Source organism: Ornithodoros turicata, chromosome 6 (assembly GCF_037126465.1).
Source record: "Ornithodoros turicata isolate Travis chromosome 6, ASM3712646v1, whole genome shotgun sequence".
NCBI lineage: Eukaryota > Metazoa > Arthropoda > Arachnida > Ixodida > Argasidae > Ornithodoros > Ornithodoros turicata.
In genome coordinates this window covers 4257213-4280507 of record NC_088206.1, presented here as the reverse complement: position 1 = coordinate 4280507, position 23295 = coordinate 4257213, and the positions used below count along the sequence as shown (strand labels likewise).

Below are 23295 nucleotides of genomic sequence, written 5' to 3'. Positions count from 1 at the left end.
GCATTTCTTTGCTTCTCCTGAGCATGGCGCCCAAAAACAAGAGATTAACTGATGTTCTGAGGCTGGAACAACATAGAAGGGACAGATACAAACTATGTAACATCTATGTTGTTCCAGCCTCAGGACATCAGTTTATCTCTTGTTCAACAGGTGCCGCTTGCGTCGATTTCCGTCGTATGAATGTGTGTATGAGTGAGCAAAAATGTAAGAGTGAAAGGAGGGTGAGTGAGAGTGAGTGGCTGGTTTATCGTCCCTTCACATGACGCACCCCGAAAGTCACTGGAGAGGCGTGTTAGCTTAGCTCAATTGGTAGAGCCCTGGACCGGCAATCCAGAAGATGTGGGTTCGATCCCTACAGCTGGCTAACCTTTTCAGTGACTTTCATCTTTCATCGCCCAAAAACAGTCATTTTGCAAAGGGTCCGCAGTGTTAAGAGCGCGGTCAAGCGTGCTTATGCCCACTTTGGCGCTGGGCACGAATGGTCCCCTTTCACTCTCCTTTCACTTTCTCTCTCCCCCCTTTCACTCTCTCTCTCTGTCTCCCTGGAGTCGCGAAAAGCCAATCTCAGCCTGAAAGGATGACGTTAAACACGGCCTACTTTCTCATGGGTCGTAAACTCAAACGTGCACTGTGCAGTATGTTGGTTTTCAGTTGGTTCTCGTGGCATAAGAGGCCTCCCTTCATGCCATGCACTTTATGCAATGCGGATGTCATGTTAGTTTCTCTCGTACGCGATCGTGCCTCATAACCAGGGTCTGGTGAAGTATCAGCCTATAGGACATATAGGGACAACTGAAGTACATCGTAAGATTTCGACAGAGATAGTGCAGAGAAAGTGTTCTCAAAGATCGAAAGTTATTGGCCAAGCCAAGCCAAGACCAACGTGTTAATTGTGTATTGATACATGGGAGCTCGCCGTGTTGTCCGGTGTACCGACAAAATGTTGACAAAACCATTGGGGCAGTGTCTGCTCTTGATGCTGAGTTTGTCATGTGCCTCACGATATCCACACATGTACATGTCCACACGCCGCAGGTATCATCTCAGATTAGATTGTTTTGGGCTACCGGCACACAGGAGCAGCGATGGTCAAAGTACCACAGGTACCTTGCGTCGTTAGTACTTTAAGCGCAGCACAAAGTATACCAGATTCCATTAGCGCTAGATGCCTGCTTCTGAAAATAATCCATCCCAAGAGTTGTTCCGCTGTTTTCTTCTCGCTATGTCATTGTCGCATAGACATGCAGTTTCAATTTCAATCTCTGCTCTAGGATTACTATCCACACCAGACGCAAACTCTGTGTACTGTGATGGGGTTACAATGACTTGGCCACCCTCCGGTATCGGAAAGTTGCCGCACGGAACTTTAGGTTTAATCTCCATAGTATCAGCTGTGCCTTCGTGCGCGCCTTCCTCACCAACTTTTCTCGTCATCTGACTTTCCAGACCCGACCGATGAATTGCCAGGCACAGTTTAAATAACTTGTACCGATCATCCGTGCTGATGGACCGGGGTATAGGCATATTGATGTTCGCCATCTCTCTGTTGGTCTTCAAACTCATAGCAAAGAGGCGGCGTCATACTCGAATATAGTAGAGATATGAAGTCTTTCCGTGGTCCAGAGCGGTTTCGAAGAAGGTTTCTCAGGCTGGACCATCGATGTAAACCGGGCTGGAAACTATACTATGGTGAGCTCACCATAACTATAGGCCTGAACGAGCGCATCGGGTCTCTTCTTCTTCTTCCTATGGAGAATGGCCGTTAGCCACAGGCACGTGACCACACCACTGATCAGTGGGCCACACAGGGGAGATTGGCCCCTTCCTCGTTAGGCTTTCTTCTTAGGCACGAGACTGGGAGGTACCCGGGTTCGAATCCCGGTGCCGGCTGCGCTGTCTGGGGTTTTTCCTGGGTTTTCCTGAGACGCTTTCAGACATATGTCGGCACAGTTCCCCTAGAAGTCGGCCCAGGACGCACATTTCCCCAGGGCGTCAGTCGTGACGTTGCCCACATACGTGAGGCCGACAACGGCAAGCCCTTTCACCATCACCACCACCACCTTTCTTCTTCTTCTTCGTTTATCGCTTCTTCGGGCTGCCCTCCAGCTGAAGAGAAGTTGACCTCTCCAGACTGCGTAAGGACGTTCTTCCACTCTCTTAGAAAAAAAGTTTTGAAAAAGTGGTAACCGGCTCGCTTACCACGCCGGCTTTAGCGTCCCCTTTGCAGAAGGGTATAACGGGACTGTTCACCTCCTTGATTGCGGCGCCATCTTTCGGTCGACAACATACGCAGGGTGGTAATTGAGCCCATTTATCACAGAGGGAACGCAAGTCTGGAACTGGAGGCTGGGATCGTGATCCTGGAGCGCTCAGCCCGGGTCATCTACCTGTACCTGCTCGCCGTTTTCGGGGGGCAGTCAGCCATCCTGTGCTCCCCACTACCACATGGACATTCTATGACACGCTGAATGTGTGATGTGTCCTGTGTGTGCCCCCAGTGATTCCGACGTTTTACTCTCACTTGGTCGAAACTTTTGAATACATGTTGAACTACATTATCATTTCTGTTCTTCTCTGGACATCATCTCTTCGTTTTTCCATCATCTGATCATCTGTTTGTACTTTCTGTGTGTAAGTGTACTGGGGTAGCCAGTTCGACTTTGTCGAAACTCACATCCCTTTTTTTTTCTTTATCACATAACATCACTACCACATTCGAAACACTCCCTGAAGGTACTACGCCTGCGAAACTGGCTGTTTTGGGGTGACACTTGACGCTTTGCCTGTCTTCTTCACTATCAACATTCCATCTACTACTCATCAAGTACATTACAAATTTAGATCGTATCGCTGGACGTTTCAACACTTGGTAGTGATAAAATGTGAGGTAATTATGTTTCGACTGCTATCTTTAGAAAGCTTTTAGCTAGCAGTTTTGCCAAGGGCTAGTTAGAATAGAAGACGCATTAATATGAACCGAAAGAAATAATTTTGCGACCAAGCTTTGCGCTTATACTGCCAATTGGGCACTTGAGTACTTGAAAGAAAAGTACCACAGAAGAGTACTTAAGGCACAGTACAAAAGTACGCAAGTTGAAATGTACCTTGAGTAGTACTTGAGTACTTGGTACTTCGAGTACTTCCCATCATCGGCAGGGGTGTACAGGTGGGGTAATACACCCGAACGCAGCGCATAAACATTGACGTGATCACATGACACGGTTAAAGACGAGAGACCGTGCAGTTTTGTGCCCGCGAGGCATCCTGTGTGCAAGAGCTCCGAAGGTGAAACGCTGCTTGCGTACAGGCTGCAATGGAATTCGCGATACTCTCGAGACGGTTGGGCATACAAGTTAGACCGTGGCAGCAGAGGCGCGTCGTCGTCGTCCTCATTCTCCTCTTCATGGTATCGACGCGGACCTCAACCGCATGCACCGCTCCGCGTCTGAGGGGGGGAGTGATGTGGCGGCCCGTGGAAGACGACGACGACGCGCCTCTGCTGCCACGCGCTACGGCGCTGGCACGGCAGTTCTGCCGGCACCGTCCTAGCGTGAGGCCACGACCATCTGCCCGCTGGGACATTCCATCATCGCCGGTCAGGACTCATGTAGAGGGACACCACCTCCTCTACAAGACGTTTCCTTCCTTTTTCTTTCTTTTTTTTAAACAGAGGGACCTTCATTTACCGTAATTTCACGCGTATTAGCCGTGGTTTATGCGCGATTTTTTTTCTCACGAGCGCTCTGCGGCTTATCCACCGGTGCGGCTTCTCTCATGACTATTTTTTTTTTTCTGGTATCTTCCCCATATGCCGGTTTTAACGAAAGGGCCGACAGTGTCTCTGAAACGGCACTAGCCTCCCGATGCACGAACAGTGCGTAACAGGGATGGGTCCACATTCGAATAGATTGGTCTTCCTGGTGCATTCCCCCAAGCAGCTTTAACGAAAGTGGTGACAGTGATTCACGTCTTCTGGAAGACCACTGACCCATCAAGCCATGAAAAACGCCAAGCAATTGCACAGTCCGATCTTGGTAGAACTCTAGAACCGACCTTCTTTGTTGCACACTATGCCGACCCCGGAGTATGGACCACAGGGTTTATGGCCTTCTCTATGGTCTCCTTTGTCGCACAAATCAGTCGTCTCGTATTGCCCGCAGCTTATCTGCGAGTGCGGCTTATCTGCCAGAAAAATTTCAAAACGGTCCTAAAGACGCGTCCTGCGGCTTATCTGCAGTGCGGCTTATACGTGTGAAATTACGGTAATAGATTCTTCACCTTATTTTCAATAGAGTGTTCCCTCGACACTAAGCGACCTGCTACCATAAGTTCGTAACGTCATTAATCCTCTCCCCATTGTGCTAAATTTTCCCACCGTTTTTCGTTGATTCATCCACTCGCAATGGCGTGCACTATGCACTCACCAATGGCGTGATGGAAGCTCCGCACGCTTCCCTCGTGACGGATTTGTCGTTTGATTAGCTGCTTCTGTTGCACCTGGGGACTCTTTTTCACTAGCTCGCGGACAAGAATAGAGACCGTAGCTCCTCCTTTCTTTTTTCTTCTTCTTCTCCTTTTTTTCTTTTTTTTTTGTTGTACAGAGAATGTTGAGAAACGCACGCTACAGTGCTGCTCAACAGTTCTGACGCGGCACTTTACTAATCAGAGACCAGCAGGACATTTGCATTGGGTTTGAATTCGTTTGGTTTCCTTTGGGTTTGGTTCTATATAACTGCCTCGTAAATTGATGCGGAGGCTGAACGGACACTGATGACAAAGCAGAGGAGTGGGTTCGAATCGCGCCGCCCGTACTTGCTGACCTTTCGCTAACTTTTCTGTAACGCTTTGTTGCGATTAAAAGAAAAAAAAGAAAAAGAAAAGTCTGGTGCGAAGTAGCAGGTGCACGTAAATGCAGTTCCATCATCTACCCACGCCAAGGTTACGGGTTGGAACCCTGTTGAGGACGCGTTCGATCTGGTAGCATAATACAAAGTGCGAACCCTCCGTTGTCTCCTTCGCGGCGCCCTCTGCTGCGCAAAATTGACAAACCAGTGCACGTCGCGACGTTTACGCAATATATTATGTAGGAGCCGATGCTCTAAGCAGCAGACGACATAAAATAGGCAGGGCCATTACAGTTTTGGCGTGGCCCCACTTCGTATTGTGACCTCTAACTATAGACGCGTTTAGTGTCCTTTTCTTTTCCGTTGAGACAAAACAGATGGGACAGAGAATGGCAACTTCCGAGTGAAGCCGACCAATCAGATGCGTGGAATGATACCATGTCCTTAAACGTTATGATAATGTATTGATTGGGCTGACAATCTGAAAAGAGAGATAGAGAAAAACAAAAACACGCCCGCTACCATGCCATCTCCTACACTCTTAAAAATGAACTTCACCTCACAGCACGCTCCTAGCCAACCATTATCTTGAATGATATCGTTATCTGCCCTGATTTGTTGAAAACGGGGGGCGTACGCCATTTCTGTGACACTTATGCTGTTCATAATTGTCACAGAAAAGGCGTACGCCCCGTGTTTTCAACAAATCAGGGCAGATAACGATATCATTCGAGATAATGGTTGGCTAGGAGCGTGCTATGCGGTGAAGTTCATTTTTAAGAGTGTATCATTGTGCAGTCTAAATGTAAATGGCTTGTCCCGACAGCCCTGTAATCGTCCTAGTTCGCAGGACATCTAGGAAGAGGAGATCGTCTCAGACGTGTTTTTAAAGCTTACAGGTAATAAAACCCTGTTCTGTTTACGAGAAAAGTTTCGTTTACGCACACACGCCTCTTTAGCACGACCCTTAAACTCGGCGGGCGATGGTTTTACTTACAGGGAATACTTATAGACCGTTCCGAGTTGGGCCTATAGTTCTAAGCTTAATCGGCATGACCCCGAAACCCACTCGGAACCTGTTTACGATGTGAGGTGTGCCAATAAAATAGCAGACGATCACCTAGCGGAGTTGTAAAGGACGCATCAGAAGATTTGAGTAAGGTAAAAAGGGGAAGGTAGAGGCTAGACGGGAGTAAAGCGAGAGAAAGAAAGAAATATGTAATTATTAATTAATTAATAATTTATAATAATTTATTCGAAACAAGCTTTCGGACGGAGTCCGTCCTTCATCAGGTGCGATACATTGAACACTTGGTACAGATATTTATACTAATGTACATCAGAGAAAGGGGACAGCGAAGGTGGTGAGGAGGAAATACAAATTCTTGTTAGAGAGGATTGAGGGCGCTAAAAAAATACAATACAAAAGAAGGCGATGTACTGTTGAGGACACGGTTGTTTAAAATCTCCAGCCCGTGGCGGAGCGATCCCCTATCGGCGATGTCGCGCACGAAGGAACTGTACCAATACTCTTCCCGAGGGGAGGCCGCGCTCAACTGCTCCCTAGCAGACGACGCCGAGTATGCGATGGTACTCTCTCCCGACAGGTGGCGCTGCGTGGCCTTACCTCGGAGACTGTATTGGTATAGTTCCTTCGTGCGCGACATCGCCGATAGGGGACTGCTCGGCCACGGGCAGGAGATGTTAGACAACCGTGTCCCAAACAGTACAGTAGGAGTGTTACTGGTTTGTCTCCGGTAACACTCCTACTGTACATCGCCTTCTTTTGTATTTTTTTTTCGCGCACTCAATCCTCTCTAACAAGAATTTGTATTTCCTCCTGACCGCCGACGTGGCATGGCCAGTACGCTAACCACTCTGTCTGGTCACACTGTGAGTGGCGGTGCTAATGAAAGAGCTCGCCGTTGCCACGACTAGCGCTCTGGGGGAATGTGCGTCCTGGGCCGACTTCTCTGCGAGTACCCATACTCATCCGGCTATGACATCCTGCACAGGGGTGTCCACCAGTGAGGCAGCGCGAGAAAGGTCACGTGTTTCCGACTACCAATTGCAATGGCCGTAGATCTCGACACTGCGACGTCCGAGCGTGACGCTGATGCGTGTTCAAATGCTTTGTATCTCGCCCAGTGCGACACCTAAAAAAAGCAGTTCTTTTTTTTTTTTTTTCCTTAATACTCTGATGGCGCACGAAGAACACGTGCATGATGTAATGAAACCCATGTATCGAAGTGCCGCAACCCCTTTAATATCAGAATGGACTTAACTTGGGAAGCAGGTATCTACGACTACCACGGGGTATATAGTCCTATAGCTGAAACAGCAGCGACAGCTTACAAGGAGCAGTCCTCCCTGCGTGCGCGCCATGTGTGCCATTTTAATTGTGGCTAGTAGGGTTAATGTTGTGTTGCCACGCTTGAATCTGTTGAACCTATTAACGAAGGGCACTATTAAGAAACAGTATAGAACATAATGGCAAGGATCAACGACCTGTTTGGCGAGTATAAGCCTAATAAAGGAGTCAAAAGTTTCGCTCGTTTCAAAACTTACGCCGTTAAGTGTACAGCCGTTTATGCGCCGCTGAACCGCTAGATGGCGTGACAGTGGATCGTTCCCACTTCGAAGATGAACCGGATGTCACGTGGCCGGAAGGCGTTTCGCCACTTTTGGAGCGACGACAGATTTAGAAAAGTCATCGCGGCGACCTTGCTGAGGCCAAGGTTATTTTAGTTGCGCGTTTGGGGGGTCGTTATCACGGAGCAAGTTTCAGTGTTGTTGGATACATTTGGTGCTAGGCTAAATTAGACAATTAGGTTACGTTAGGTTGTATAATAAGGTTAGGTTATGTTGGGTTGGGTTAGGATTGTTCTCTTCGCCATCGGCGTTTCCTCTTTTTAAATAAAATAACATTCGCAAGAGACACGATGCAGAACTCGAATAATGAAAAATATGGTTTCACTGATAAGCTTATTAATTGCTCGGAAAATATTTGTGACCACCTATAATATTCCTACCATAACGTGTGCGTCGAACGTCGCAACGCCCTGCTCTGCATGATTTTTACAACTACATCGACCTGCATAAATTTTGAGTCTTTCTGAGTCTCGTGTTGTTGTTGTCGTCCTTCTGTTTGTTCCCAAACTCAGGCTCTTGCACATAAACTACATTGGAAGTCTTATGGAACAAATCACTCAACACACTCGAGTGACCCTTTCAAATAGATTTCCAGGTTCTACCGAAACTTTCTCGTACTTGATTTCCGTAACTCAAGACCACCGTTAATCTCCATTTGATTCATTAGCGTAAGGCTTGGGACTCCACAAGTGCGGCCGGTGCAGTCCAATTCCCTAGCTTCGAACTAAGATGTGTTTCTTATTTATGTCAAGTCTAAGTAGTTCCATACGGTGACGTGATTGCTTTTTAAAGTCTTCGCCAACGCAGTAACGATTTTATGATGAGAGAAATTCCTTCCCTTTTGGGTCATCGCATCATCTTAAGGAGGAAGGTTCCGTATGCAGCCTCTAAAAGGACTTACTCAGATGTCAACACGCGCCTGACGTTATGAGGCTTTCCCCGCTGTACTTTTGGTGGAATAAATAAATGACGAGGGCACAGTTGAAATGGAATTGCGACGACGAAGGCGACTCCGAGGTAATGGAAGATTAGATGATGATCTGTGAGCTGCGCGTTACGCGTTCGGCGTATCGTGCAGTTATGGCTGGGCCTAGCAGTTCAGATGTGGTCTAGAAGCTTTCTTGAGCATGGTGTGCAAAGCGTATATACTTGCATCGAAATGGACATTGCGCACTACTTCTTCGCACACTTTAAGAAGAAGAAGAAGAAGAAAAAGCAACTGTTAGTCCTTATATGGGCTAGATGCATTGCCGCAACCATGTCTTTCTCGGGAGTAAGTGCATCAGAATAAATGTATATGTCACAGGGTAGGGTAACTGGATTTCACGCTTCGTCCTCGCAGTTCTATCTGCATATTATACGCGCGCAAATGAAAATACATTGAATTAAACTGGTATGTCAAGCTACAAAACCTTGCGTGACTTGAATAGGGCACGATGTGTCAAGAAAGGAGCACTATTTATTAGCGCCGTGCGAATATTCTAATTTATCGGATATCGAAGCGAATACTTATACAGGGTGTCCCAGAAAACGTGTCATTGAATTATATTTAAAAAACTACACCACCTAGAGTCATGCGGTCAATTGCATTTGTTCTTAGTGGGTTTTTGCCACCTCCTCTTGTGAATGTCGTGTAACGTAAATTTAATTATGTAAATTTTTGCGAGCTTAAGTCGGAAATTTGCCTAGTCAAGGTCACTTTTTTACCCCACCAATGTGAAGAGCGTGTCTAATTTAGTCAAATTAATGACAATTGACAGGAATATTCAGAAGCTATCTCATCGGAAAAAATAGCCGAACATCATGCTCTACGGAGGTCGCACCGAATAGCGCACGATGAATTTTTCAGCGCAATCTTTGTCAGTCCGACGAAAGGAGGTTGGAAACCCAGCCCTCACCGACATCGCAGAAAGAGATAAAACAGGCACGGCTTATCACGTCCGACTTTCGCTGGGATAATACTTTCCCTCTCCCAATTTTAGGAACTGTTACTTTTTCTACTATCACTCTGTGGGCTGGCTTCGGAACCTCCTTTCGTCGCACTGCGAGCGATTGCGCTCAAAAAGTCATCGCGCGCTATGGTGCGGTGCTTCGAAAAGCATGATATTCGGCTATTTTTTCCGATGGGATAGCTCGTGAGTATCACTGTGAATTATCATGAATATGAGTGAATTCGGCACGCTCTTCATATTGGTGGAGTAAAAAAGTGACCTTTACTTGGCAAATTTCCGAGTTCAGTTCGCAAGTATTTACATAGTTAAACTTGGTGTACATGACATTCACATTAGGAGGTGGCAAAAACCCAATAAGAACAAATGCTGCTGACCGCATGATTCTAGGTGGCGTAGTTTTTTTATTATAATTCAATGACACGTTTTCTGGGACACCCTGTATGTCCGACACGAATTCCGAACTCGAATACGAATTTCGGTATCACCGTCATCATGTATCTCTCTCTCTTTCTCGGTATTCGAATTGCAAATCGAATCGAATGCCTCTTCCATACAGACTATAGTTGCCTGGGGAAAGGCCACGCACGAACAATTAATCTACTTAATCTACAGCGAAACCACCAGAGACATTGTTTAAGTGCACTAGTAGACTTGTCTATCACTTTCCTTAAGTCAAAACGAGATGGCGCAGCACTTTGTTTCGTCCTCGAGTGCACCATCTCCTGAATGCATACTGACAGATTGTTTTCACGCATGGACTGCTGATGAAATGCAGCGCACTGCATGCAACCTTGTACCCTACAGTAGTTTCAGTGTTTTTATCTTTTTATCATTTGATTGCTTTAGCTAAACCCGCGTGAGGTAGTACAGCGACAAGATCGATATCTGGATCAACGCAACTATTGATAATAAAATTTTCCCACGCATCCTTTACGTACTGATAAGAGAAAAAACAACGATAAGATTGAACCCTTGCTCTAATCTCTAGCTTGCGAAGCGTTATAACTGAAGCACTATCCCAAGCAGCACAATGTACTGAAAGTCGAGTGCAGTAGGGGTGGACGGTATGTGTCTTATCAATGATTTTTAGTTTCAAGAGTCTGTTCAAGGCCTTCCACCTACCCGTCCACCCCTATTGCACTCGAATTTCAGTACATTGCGCTGCTTGGGATGTATTTCTTAGCTTCCCCCAAGACACCACACATATTTCTTTTATCCTTCTCTTACTTTCCAACTACTACTTCCTTCTCACCCTCCGGAGAACCCACTGTACGACAGAAATATGACCTCTAGAAGAAGTCCTTCGACTAGAAAAGGAAACAGAATATTCTTCTACCGGACTATTCTTACGAAAGCGAACACGAACATTTTCTTTCTTGTCAACCAACCGAGTGTCATTCCCGTCACTCAGAATAACACCTATCATACGTCACGCTATCCCGACATGCTGTCCACCAATCGGGACACGCGGCTCCAGTATACCCACCAATAGAAAACGTCGCAAGAAAATACGCAGTTAATCGGGGCGAGGGTAATGCGAGACCGAAGTACAGGAAGTGGAAATGGATAATGACTGCCTGTAGAGTGGTTCGACACGCGTTGCTTTAGATAGAGGGTGTATTACGGGAGTGACGCACCCTTATCGTCCTCGCCTGTTTCATTTTGTCGTCTGCTGTGAGTGCATAGTCGTCTGTTTCGGCCAGCAGTCGTCTGCGAGCTTACTGGTGTCGTCTGCTTTACGTATTAGTCGTCTGCTGTGCATCTGTGCTTTAAGTTGTCTTTCTGCGTAAATTCGTCGTCTGCTTTTGGTTTATAAGCAGTGTGAGGGCGTTATTTTCGCAGCGGTACGTCGCTTACGCTGGATGGTGTTCTCTGCAACCTTGTACGGTGATTTGAAGTGTGTGCTGCGGGTTGCCTTGCGCTCTGAACCGGTTCGAACAGGTTCTGAGTCATTTGAAAAGACGTGATATTACCTTAGATACGGTGCTGGTGTGGACCTGTACGTATGCTCTTTACCATTCGTCGAAGGGGTTATTGGAGCTAGGTCATCCTAAATCGTGTTTAACATTTTCCTGGTTGAAGGTACGTATTGTTTGTGTAAGGAACGAGACACATCACCTCTACCAAACGCTTTTCAATCTTCAGCATGGTTTCAACAGTAACAATAGTACATTCTGGTACACGATTATGTTCCGCGTAATCAGTCAATCAGCGCCCTCTTTTCTTTCTTTTTAAAACTTCATTGCACTAGTAACGAGGGGGGCTGTCCTAATAATGCGCGCGAGACGAGGTTCCCGTAATAATATTGTTTTCCATCAAAGCACTTGAGCCGAGCAGCGTGGGGCTGTATAATTAACCTCCATCTCATCCCGGCAGATGGACTCCGGACCGGGAGAACAGCTGTGGTTGTTTAATGTGAAAACTTCTCTCGGCCCGTTTTAATTACCGTCGCATTCATTATAGTTAAGCGCGCGAGGGTCCCTCCGCGGCACAAGCGTGACCCGTAAAGGGTACTTCACTGCGGAGTAAGTGTGTATGTGGGAGAGCCAACTTGAGGGAACGTGAAAACTGACGAAGAGCTGCCGAGTGTCATGCTTGGTACGCCGAAGGGAGCTGCGTTCGTTGATATCGATTTTTGTTCATTTTTAAATTTCGAGCAGTTGTAACGCGACTGTCTGGTACCGTCGGGTGGGTAACTGGGAAACGCGCAGTTCGGGTTGAGCCGGCCTTGAGCAGGTGTTTCGCTTTCAGGATATAAAAAATATAGAAGCGCGTTATTGTGAGCGTAATCGATGTAGAAATTGATACGACATTATTGCTCGACTTACGGACAATATATAAGTTATCTTATAGGACTGTTTCCGTTGCTCTTTTTTGCGCATGTCTGTTACGATAAACTCGTATATAGTTACATCGTAATTTATTCTAGATACACAAGATGTATACAAGAAGGTGGAGAGCGTGCTGGTTAGCCATGAACGCGGTGCAGAACGTACAGAGACAGGGACGGACACAGACAGCGTTCAGAACGGACCTGTCACGACACCTGTCACCTGACACAAAAACGCTGTCCGTGTCTGTCTTTTTCTTTTTTTTAAATTTTTAGTTTCATGTTAGCGCCGCGAAGCAACCAAGGCTATGAACGGCGCACAGACGTGGAGAGAGAGAGGACAGGAAGAAGGAGTGGGAGACAAGGAGTGGGTTGTTAGTGTGCGTCCTGGGCCGACTTCGGGGGAAACTGTGCCGACGTTCGTCCGGGAAAATCTTCCGAAACCCCCGGGGAATATACCTCAGACAGCACAGCTGGTGGTAGGATTCGAACCCACGACCTTGGCTATACCGCTAACGAGTGGGACGCTGTAACTCGCCCGGCCATGCCGCTGGTCGTATCCGTCTCCTGTTTCTGTAGCGTTCTTTACCGTGCGCATGAGTCACCGAGCGGGATTACTTTCGTTATCGAGTTTATTACGATATGAGATTACATAAAACGGCAGCGAATTGTCGCTTAGGACCGGGAGGTTCTAGGAAACGGGAACTCACCCGTAAAAGTCGATAAGAGATAGATGACAGGTGCCGTAAAATACGACGCTGTTTAAAAATATCGATTGAACCGTTCGATGAGGTTGAATATATTCTCACTCAGAGTGCGCATAAGACAAACATACGGATAAAATATCGAACGCAGAGCAATGTGAACAGAATCGAACCAAGGTTATCCCCCACCCCCCCCAATACGACACGAAAATAATCATAACTTCCTGTTCTTTTGTCGTTTTTATCATCATTCTCGATAATAATACGTGTGATTGTCCAAAAGTTACCTCCTATAGTTATTCGGGGATAATATACAGTGAACCCTCGTTAATATGACCCCCGATAATCTGACATACGCGCTTTACGACCATACTCCTGGGGAACAATGAAGTGAAACCCCTGCAAATCTCCCCCGTTAATATGACAATTCCGCATTATGACCAAAATATTCGGGAACGACCATGGTCATAATAACGAGGGTTCACTGTATTCAAATGAGCGTTCGAGCTGCGTAAAAGTCGCTTTCTTTTCTTTTTTTTTTTTTTTTTTTTTTGCGCTCTGGATGTTCACTTCCCTTCTTTCCTCAGAGAGGCGCCAGCATCGGAATGGCTTCTTCCCCTCATGCCTCAGAGCACCGTCGCCTCCTCCCTCCGTTAGAGGCTCCCCTGAGCGGCCGCCGTCGGGAGAGCACTCAAGTGTTCGCGCGTCTGAGCTCGGGCCACTGTTCGCCGAGCGCCTATCACCGGTCGTGCGTGCCCGTCGAGACACCGGTCGGGACGACTGTCACACGGAGGCATCACCGCTATGGACCGGCCCAGAACACGCTCCCACTGCCGCGCATAATACTGCCAGGTAAGGATACTTTTTTTTTTTTGCCACTTGCGGGAGAGTTGGTCTCCAAGCCCTGACGATTTTATGTCAATACTGAGAGCACCATGTACTGTATAGGGGACCAGAGTTGTGCCTAACTCGTTACAAGTAACTCGTTACTTGGTAACGGTTACTTTTTTCGGTAACGAAGTAACGATTTAGTTACTTTTTAAAAAAATTGTAATAGTAACGGAATCAGTTACAAAAATTGGTAATTCGTTACTGACGTTACTCGTTACTTTTCTTCAGCGCGAGAGAGCACATTTCGGCACTCCCCTTGTGGCTCAATGCGTGAACCTGCGTGACCCACGACCACGTGTGACTCAAAGTATTATTGCAGTCCCTCGCTGGATGTGTTGTTTACGTGCTGAATCGTCTTAAACGAATGCCCTTGTCTTTTCTCTTGTTTCCGTAATCTCCGACCATCACTCCTTCCCAAGAATGGGCACCAATTGTGCTATGGCTGCAAAAAATGCGTTTCGACTTCTAGCCTTTTCTTGTGTTTGCTAAGCTTGTTTTTCGGAACCGTTGGTGATCGGGTGCACGAAAACCGGTGTCTTTTCTTGTGTTTTCATAACCTCCGATCACCCCCACTTCGGCAGCAGATGTCTTCATACGAAAGAGAACGAAGATCACTGATGTAAATTTCGAGTATCAGCTTCTTGTGAAGTGCAATTTCTCATTGATAATGAGTTGAAGGCAAGTGACGGCATGTTTGTTGGCTCCTTTAACTATGCTGCGGTAACGTAAAAGTAACTCGTTACCTGTGAGTAACGAGAACTCGTTACTTTTGTATGTTGGTAACGAGTAACGTATTTAGTTACTTTTTTCTGAAGTAACGGGTAACGGTATTTAGTTCCTATTTTTTGGTAACGGGCACAAGTCTGTAGGGGACACGGTTGTCTAAAATCAGCTCTCCGTAATTTATCTCATCTCAAATCTCCAGGTGTTGCCAGACTGTTTGTTTCGAGTAATAGGCACGTGCACAGGGTTCGCCGAATGGACCCAGTTTAAAAAAACCCACCCGGGTTTTTTTGGGTCCACCCGGGCTGAAAAACCCAATAAAGCCCACACGCGGGTGAAATACAGAAACGAAGGGAAAAAAAAAAAGAAAAGAAGGAAAAGGGACGACTGCTTCGGAGATTCCTTTACCGTAAATTCTACAGCGGCAAACAATTATTTCTTCCAGAAACATGAAAAATAGGCGGAGGACGGCTGTTGCGTGTCATATGCAGCAGTTCGAAAAAAAAAAATCCCAGCACCCGAAAAACCCACCCGAAAAACCCGAAAAAACCCACTGGGGCGGGCTTTTTTTTAAAAAAAACGGGTTTTTCCGAACCCTGCACGTGCAGCGCATGGTCCACCTTCAAATACGATATTGGCACAACACTTTCAAGCGCAACAGAGATAATATGGGACGGCGAAGTACTGAAAGGCGATTTTAGTTAACCGTGTTTAATACGTTTGTTTCGGAAAGGTCAGCGTGACCGAAGGTCGGCTTAGGGAAGTCTTTGTGTTGTTCAACATCGGAATTCCATCGAGTGCACCAGTCGAAGGGCTCTTCAGTGCTGGCCGGGGACATCTTTGGACTCTAGCGTGGGAAGATTAGTGATAAAAACTTCGAAAAACAGTCGTTATTGAAATGCAACTCGTTCAGATGATACTTAAGATTCTTAAGTATCATCAATTGCATCATCTGAATTGCACGGCCTTCTTAGTTAAGAATGCCTTTGCCTGTGCACACACTGTTGACCGTCCTGAGCTTGTACGCAAAGTAATTGTATAGTAACTGCGTTACTTAACCTTAACTGTAATTAGTTACTCTCTGAAGGCAGTAACCGTAGCTGTAACTAAGTTACTTTTAGACGGCAACTGTCTCATGACTGATCCGGCGTATCTCCGCGCGTCGCAGCCAAGTCGGAGATCCCCTAGCACGGCGTTCATTGGACAAACAAGTGTTGTATAAGGCGTCGTTCTATTGGTTTCCTTAAACGATTGCCGACGGTGATTGGCCGCTTTAAGGGTGACGTGCCCGTTACGTATCGCTCCTCTTGTGCCGTCACATGTCATGTACAGTGAACCCTCGTTAATATGACCCCCGATAATCTGACATACGCGCTTTACGACCATACTCTTGGGGAACATTGCTGTGAAATCTCTGCAGATACCCCCGTTAATATGACAATTCCGCATTATGACCAAAATTTTCGGGAACGACCATGGTCATAATAACGAGGGTTCACTGTATTTTGTAATAGGTTATTAGCCCTCTTCGCTGCGTGTTGCTGTAGCGTAATACAGTGAACCCTCGTTATTATGACCATGGTCGTTCCCGAATATTTTGGTCATAATGCGGAATTGTCATATTAACGGGGGAGATTTGCAGAGGTTTCACTTCATTGTTCCCCAGGAGTATGGTCGTAAAGCGCGTATGTCAGATTATCGGGGGTCATATTAACGAGGGTTCACTGTAATCGTGACAAAATTACGCAAATAGTAACGTATAAGAAGTAGTAGTAGTAGTAGTAACGTATTCGCGATTACTGCGTCGTTTGATTGAGCATCCTGTCTGTGACAGCTGCTCCCCCGAATGTTATTGATCAAGGAGTGGGACTCTTTCCGATAGCTACAATGCGAGGTAAAAAGAAAAAAGTGCTGTGGCAGGATGCCTCTGTAACCTTGATCAATGCGTTGTCGATCTCTATAGCCAGTCTATGACCTTCAGATAGGGTGACTTGGTTCGATAAAAGGTTACTATACACGTAATTGTTATGCGGTGCCTTTTGAGGTAATTAAAGAAACGACCCAAATATCCTCACATTCCACTACGAGTATAGTTTCACGAGGAAGCTGTCACATCTGTGCTCAAAGATTTCAAGCGTCACACAGCTGACGATTTCGAAGAAAGTCCTTTGGCCTGAAAAGCAGCTTCATCACGGAAACTCAAGCCGGAATCCATGCCGAAGCAAAAAGAGAAAAAATCACTGGCGGTTTAGTGGTAAATGCGAAAGAAATGCTTTAGCATCAACCGTCTTTTCTGGTCCATTTTTGGCTTCCGGCTACCCAGTTCCGGTTTAAACCGAACTTCCGGTTGTCCACATCGCGTCCATACTTGACTTCCGGGTACGCATTTCCGGTCCAACTCGACTTCCGGTTCTCTACTTCCGCTCTAACCTGACTTCCAGTTGTCGACCTCCAGTCAATGCTTGATTCCCGGGTTGACACTTTCAATTACTACGTGTAAATTCATTCAATTAACCTTTAGTTAGCCTCAATTACTTTCAATTACCCTGTAATTAGCCTTTAATTACCTTAGGTAACCACAGGTTACATGAGGTATAATCTTGAATTCCCTTTAATTACGTGTACTTGCTTTAATTACCCTCAATTCCCCTTTAATTGGAGTTAACTACATTTAATTACCCCCGGTACCCGCGGTTACCTTCAGTATTCTTGAATTTCATTTCATCTTTCTCTTAATTACATATCATTACCTTTAAACTCAACTTTCTCGTTTTAATTGCTTTTAACTACCTCTAATTACCTTCAATTACACTTACCTCTTACTCTTAATTACCATGGACCACTTCAATTTCAAATCATTTGCCTCTATTTACATTTATTTACCCTCTTAGATCCACTTTGCATATACTGCTGTCTCGGTGAGGCCTCACCATCTCACACACGGACACACACGGACACACATGGACACACACACACACATACATACATACAACTTTTTCCATTTTGACACTCCAGATGCTAACGCATTAAAAGCGATTTGTACAAGACATTTCGTTGATATTCGCAGCTAAGAATGAACCTATTGTGCTGCTGTGACTGCCGTGAGCACACACACTCTTAAAAATGAACTTCACCGCATAGCACGCTCCTAGCCAACCATTATCTCGAATGATATCGTTATCTGCCCTGATTTGTTGAAAACGGGGGGCGTACGCAATTTCTGTGACACTTATGCTGTTCATAATTGTCACAGAAAAGGTGTACGCCCCCTGTTTTCAACAAATCAGGGCAGATAACGATATCATTCGAGATAATGGTTGGCTAGGAGCGTGCTATGCGGTGAAGTTCATTTTTAAGCGCGCAGAATCTGCAGATTCCGTTTCTTCTTTTTCTTTTTTTTGCCTCGAGATTTATTGGTGCCGCAGATACAAGACGAAAGAAGAAAGTTACGACTTTCTCCTTTCCTCTCTTTCTTTATAAAAGCAAGAGAAAGACAAGAAAGAAAGTTAATTATGTTTTAGCAATTCGCTGAAACATAATTAACTTTCTTTCTTGAAAACAGTCAATGATCTAACACTGCTGCCGCATCTGCATGTTGCCCCTGCTAATGTCTTGCGTCGCTGCGTAAACAAAACCTGATGACCTTTCCTTTCAATAAATATATATCCTCCCCCCCCAAAAAAAAAAAACCTGATGTGCACACGTTGTTGAAGCATAGTGTCGTTCTGTTGTACAGCGCATATGGGAATGGTAAACGATGATGTTCGTAATGCATGTCTGTTAGGCAATACAAAAGCAACAGCGCGCGGTGAGCGCGCGGCCAGTCTATGAATTATCCGCCTTCCTACCCTGCGGCGCGTGCAGCATGTAGCCACACTATAGGCTGACACGCCTTACGTGGCGATCTACTCCAATTACGGTTATTACTGTGGAAAGACGATTTTGACCCGTTGTTGTTTCTCTCCCTCCGGGATCCTGAGGCACGCGTCGACAACGCACGTGTTTTACTATTCTCGTTCACTAAGGGGGCTTTGTTGAATTACATGTTGCGCATTCGAACCCAACTGTGTTTCATAGTTCACGGGGACAGTTCATCTATTAAAGTTGCGAGCTATACGCTAATGTGGAATGAAGTTATCCCAAAGGTTACATTAAAGATTGTTGTGACACTTTATTAATCTGGTTCATTACATCATGAACGCATTGTATTGGCCACAGTATCGAAGGAAAATTCTTCGATTCATTAATTCAAATTAATCGTTCAATTCAAAGTGCATTAAATCCTTAATGAAGCAATAAACCCGCTGCTGTCGTAGTTAACGAGATACAAGCTGTATAGAACACACTTCCAACCTCTGATGTCAGAGGAGCGAGAGAATTCCTATTGGTTCTCGTAAGCACGTGACTTCTCCCGCGGCTGCCTTCTTGGCGGGTATGCCAGCCATGATGCCACCGCCGGATGCGTTTCGATATTGGCGGTGCCGACCAGTGATTTATCCAGACCCCCCCCCCCACCCCCATACACCTCCCTACCCCCCCCCCCCAATTTGCAGGAGACACCCCTACAATTTTGTGAGATTGCGCAATATTTCGTCAAAAGCATGTAAAGACACCCCCTTGAAGAGCCCAACACCCCCCCAAGGACGAAATCCTGGGTAAACCACTGGTGCCGACTTTCGAAGCGTGCCTATTTCCCTCTTTGCTGTAAAACTTGGAATGCATCGATGCACGTAACCGTCTTTTACATTTGTCCTGCCTAACTTGGGACCGAAGTGTGACATTTCTCTTTAAGATTTACTCTAACAACCCGCACGGGGCTGTGACCACAATACACGAGCGGACGCACTCATATAGCCTCCACGGAACGAGGACTCGTTTCTAAAGATAAAAGCAGTCTGGAAGCATCCCAGTTGTGTTGGTGACATGGAGGAGATGGAGGATGCTCCAGGTCGATACTTGGAAGGTGCTCCTCCACTCGACGCTGCATACGACGTTACAGTATAGTCGCTTTTTATCTCAGGTATACGACTGTTGGCGTTTCACATAAAGTGGCACGGGCCACATAAAGTCTCAAGCAAACATGCTCGGGTACATTTTTTCGAGAATATTTAGATTCGATAAAAGTTTTTTTTTTCTTGCGGAATACAACAGTAACCGTGTATTTACAGGCGCGACATTCCCCGAAGAAACGGAAGACGCGAAAAAACGTCATAGCCTTCTGAGCGCGAGCGCTCAACGTCCAGTGTTCACGAACACTGTTAACCGTGGGGAATATCCTACGACACAGCCACAAGATACTCCGTAGCAGACGACAGGAAAGACGCTGACGGTGTCGTCTGCTAAGTGTCGTCTGCTAAGTGCGCAGTACGCCACTCGCGATATTCCGCACCGTGTGAATGCTCAACATAACACGGGACGTAGCTTCGTCTTCGTCGTAAGCAGTGTCTTCGCTTTTTCTTCCACGAGAATCTTCCGTGAGGACTTCGCTCGTGTTAATACACAGTAAGAATACGACTCAAGCACGCTTACGTGAGCTAGTCTGCGCAGTCTCCCTTCCGTCGATACTTAAATAAGTCTTGACAGTTTGGGTATTTGCCGAATGACGTATAGGAAACCTGTGCCCCTCGGTTGGAGAATGCAGGGAGTATAGGTGCTGCGGTTCACAGAAAAGCAGGGTGTCGGAGCGAACCGAAAAATACCGCTATTTTTGTGGAAACCGGAACGGAATCGAAACCGTATTCGTTTTTTTCGCTCTGGACTGAAACTTAAAAAATAATTTAACGGTTTTCGGTCCAAGAAAAACTTCGCCGGTTTGGACTACGAATAGGCCAATGAGACTGACGTCACGTGTTTTGAAGTTATATCACGGATACTTTACGAGGGATAGGGTTACGGTGGAATGTATGTCGCCCTTCCAATGGACGTTCCACATCGAGAAAGCCTATTTGAACAGATAGTCTTTCTTTGTTTCAGGATTTCTTTCAAAGTTCTTAACTGAAGCCAGGAGCTACTTCTCAGCTGCCTACTAATATTAAATACAATGTATGCGGAATAACCGGGTTTACATTTTGCAACATTGATTTTTTTTTTTCTGGGAATGCATATGCCCACTTGGGGGTGGAACCGGTTAAAACCGGTATGAACCGTTATTTTTTTGCTCCGGAGCAGAACCGGTACCGAACCGTTTATGATAGAACCGGAACGAAAAACGTTTCGGTTCGACATCCTGCAGAAAAAGAGTGGAGTCGATCTGTGTCGATCTGAGTGGAATCGATCACATATGGCCTGTTACTCATTCTCACCGCTGTTAGATTAACGCAATCTACCCTGACATTTCATTTGGTCCTCCGGACACAGTGCATTGCAGTTTTATTTTTTCTTTTGTTCGTTTTAGTTTAGTTTATTACCCACATATGGAAAATCCTTATCGGTCACAATTAGCGAGCATGGGTTCCGTCCAGCCCTGGCCAATCTCCCTTGGTGGAGTTCTGTGAAGCAATCTACTCCCAACTAATTAATTGATGTTCGAGGAAGAAGAAGAAGCGTGTAGCTCACTTTGTCGTCGTCTCACTGCTACGCTAACGTCGTCGGTGCTGTGGAACAGAAGACGTTGCGCTGGGATTGAGCTTTCGGTTTCGACGTTATGTTTCGCATAATAATTTTTTATTTTCCCCGGAGAATTCGCTTCACATTCAAAAGGTAATAGAGCATCCACAATTTTGCCAAGGGATGGTCTAATTATAAGCCTCACGTGGTTTATGTTCACACAGAAGGTCTCTGATGCGTATACGAAGAGGGGAGTCAAGTCCTGTAGATCACATAAACAAAATACAGAAGCCGACACTGAAGATTTTTGTTTAAGTTTAATTTGTACGAGCTTTCGCGTGGAGGTCCACGCTTCCTCAGGTACAAAGTGAAGTGGTGTACCTGAGTTTGTACCTGAGGAAGCGTGGACCTCCACGCGAAAGCTTGTACAAATTAAACTTAAACAAAAATCTTCAGTGTCGGCTTCTGTATTTTGTTTACAGAAGGTCTCTGTGTAACAAAGCAAAAACAGGGAATCTCCTTACAGGAGACGTTTGTAATCAGGTCGGAAGAAACTTTAAAGTCCATAAAAAGTACCCCCTCTTGAGGTTCCCACATTGTCAAGGCTATGCGAACTCTTTGAAGCGTCTTTTCCCAAGCAGCACAATGTACTGAAAGTCGAGTGCAATAGGGGTGGACGGTATGTGTCTTATCAATGTTCTTTAGTTTCATCAGTCTGTTCAAGGCCTTCCACCTACCCGTCCACCCCTATTGCACTCGACTTTCAGTACATTTTGCTGCTTGGGAATTGTATCTCCTTTATGGTGTTATCAAAGAGGGACGCGTGACTCGAAAAAGTTTCCTTTCCTTGCAACTTGCCACATCCGAGCATTAGTGCTAGATCTCGCCTCCGCGTAACCTTGTTTGTTGGACAGAGCAGGATCACGTTCGGAGAACACATTGCTTTGGTAAGCGATTTTGGAAGCCTCAAATGCGCTCGACAAAGCCACGTGGCCGGTGTACAGCCACATGTCCTTGTTTTTGTTACGCAGAATTCCAAAGAGAGAGAGAAAAAAAAAAATCTTGTGACATCATCGTACCTGCTCCATATTCTTCCCGCCGCTTTCTAAGTCGTGCAGTCAAGGTTAGTTCCGAGAAATAGCTCGATTACAGTAACGGCTATCGCAACGTAACGCAACATCAAAAACAACAACCCAAGCAGCACAATGTACTGAAAGTCGAGTGCAATAAATAAATAATTAAAAAATAACTTTCCCATTGTCTCACGGTTAGAAGGATAATTTTGGAAAATTTGATTTCGCAACTTGCGCACTGAGACTAAAGGAATAACAAAGCCTCGATTGGATTGCAGGACCCTTGGGGTATTTAGGAATAAATAAATTTTTCAATAAAAATTTTTCATTTGAAAAAATTAAAAATGTATTTGCCAAACGTTGCCGTTCCACCGGAACGGTATAATACATGTGTGTATTGTCATCAATCATGATTGATGACAACACACACATGTATTATACGCGGAGTTCGGTTCTCCTGCATGCAGGAGAACTACACTCTTAAAAATGAACTTCACCGCATAGCACGCTCTTAGCCAACCATACTCTCAAATGATATCGCTATCTGCCCTGATTCGTTGAAAACGGGAGGCGTACGTCTTTTTGTGACACTTATGCTGTTCATAATTGTCACAAAAAAGGCGTACGCCTCCCGTTTTCAACAAATCGGGTCAGATAACTATATCATTCGAGGTGGTGGTTGGCTAGGAGCGTGCTATGAGGTGAAGTTCATTTTTAAGAGTGTACCTATGGATGTATAGTCTCCTTTGCACAGACACTAACTTCACTTTACAGTCCTACAAGCTAGATAACAACAGTCTCTATAGGAGAGTTTGCTTATCGTACTGGCCGTATACCTAGCGAACAATTCAAACACGGTTGAGTCGCTGCGGAGGGCAGTACTGTGCAGTATAGCGAGCCGGATAGAACATGATTTGCCACTCACCCTGAACGTGACGGAAAAATCGAGTAGACGTCAGCCAGCGGCGAAAGCACTCCACGAGACCGTACAGTGGTTCTTCACGGACGATGTGGCTACGTAGCCCTGCCCTGACAGCCTGAAATATATAGCTGCGTCTCCGAAGTCAGGGCCACAAAAAA

The 23295-nt window shown here is 45.8% G+C and overlaps 1 protein-coding gene across 4 annotated transcripts in view; it reads left to right on the top strand.

The window, feature by feature from the left end:
- LOC135398863 (probable 3',5'-cyclic phosphodiesterase pde-5) overlaps positions 1–23295 on the top strand; it is a 130698-nt gene that overhangs the window by 6104 nt on the left and 101299 nt on the right. For all 4 annotated transcript variants that reach the window (XM_064630388.1, XM_064630387.1, XM_064630390.1 and 1 more), the window contains exon 2: positions 13570–13834. In XM_064630388.1, the coding sequence (XP_064486458.1) occupies positions 13570–13834 (265 nt within the window). The remainder of the gene's footprint in view (positions 1–13569; positions 13835–23295) is intronic.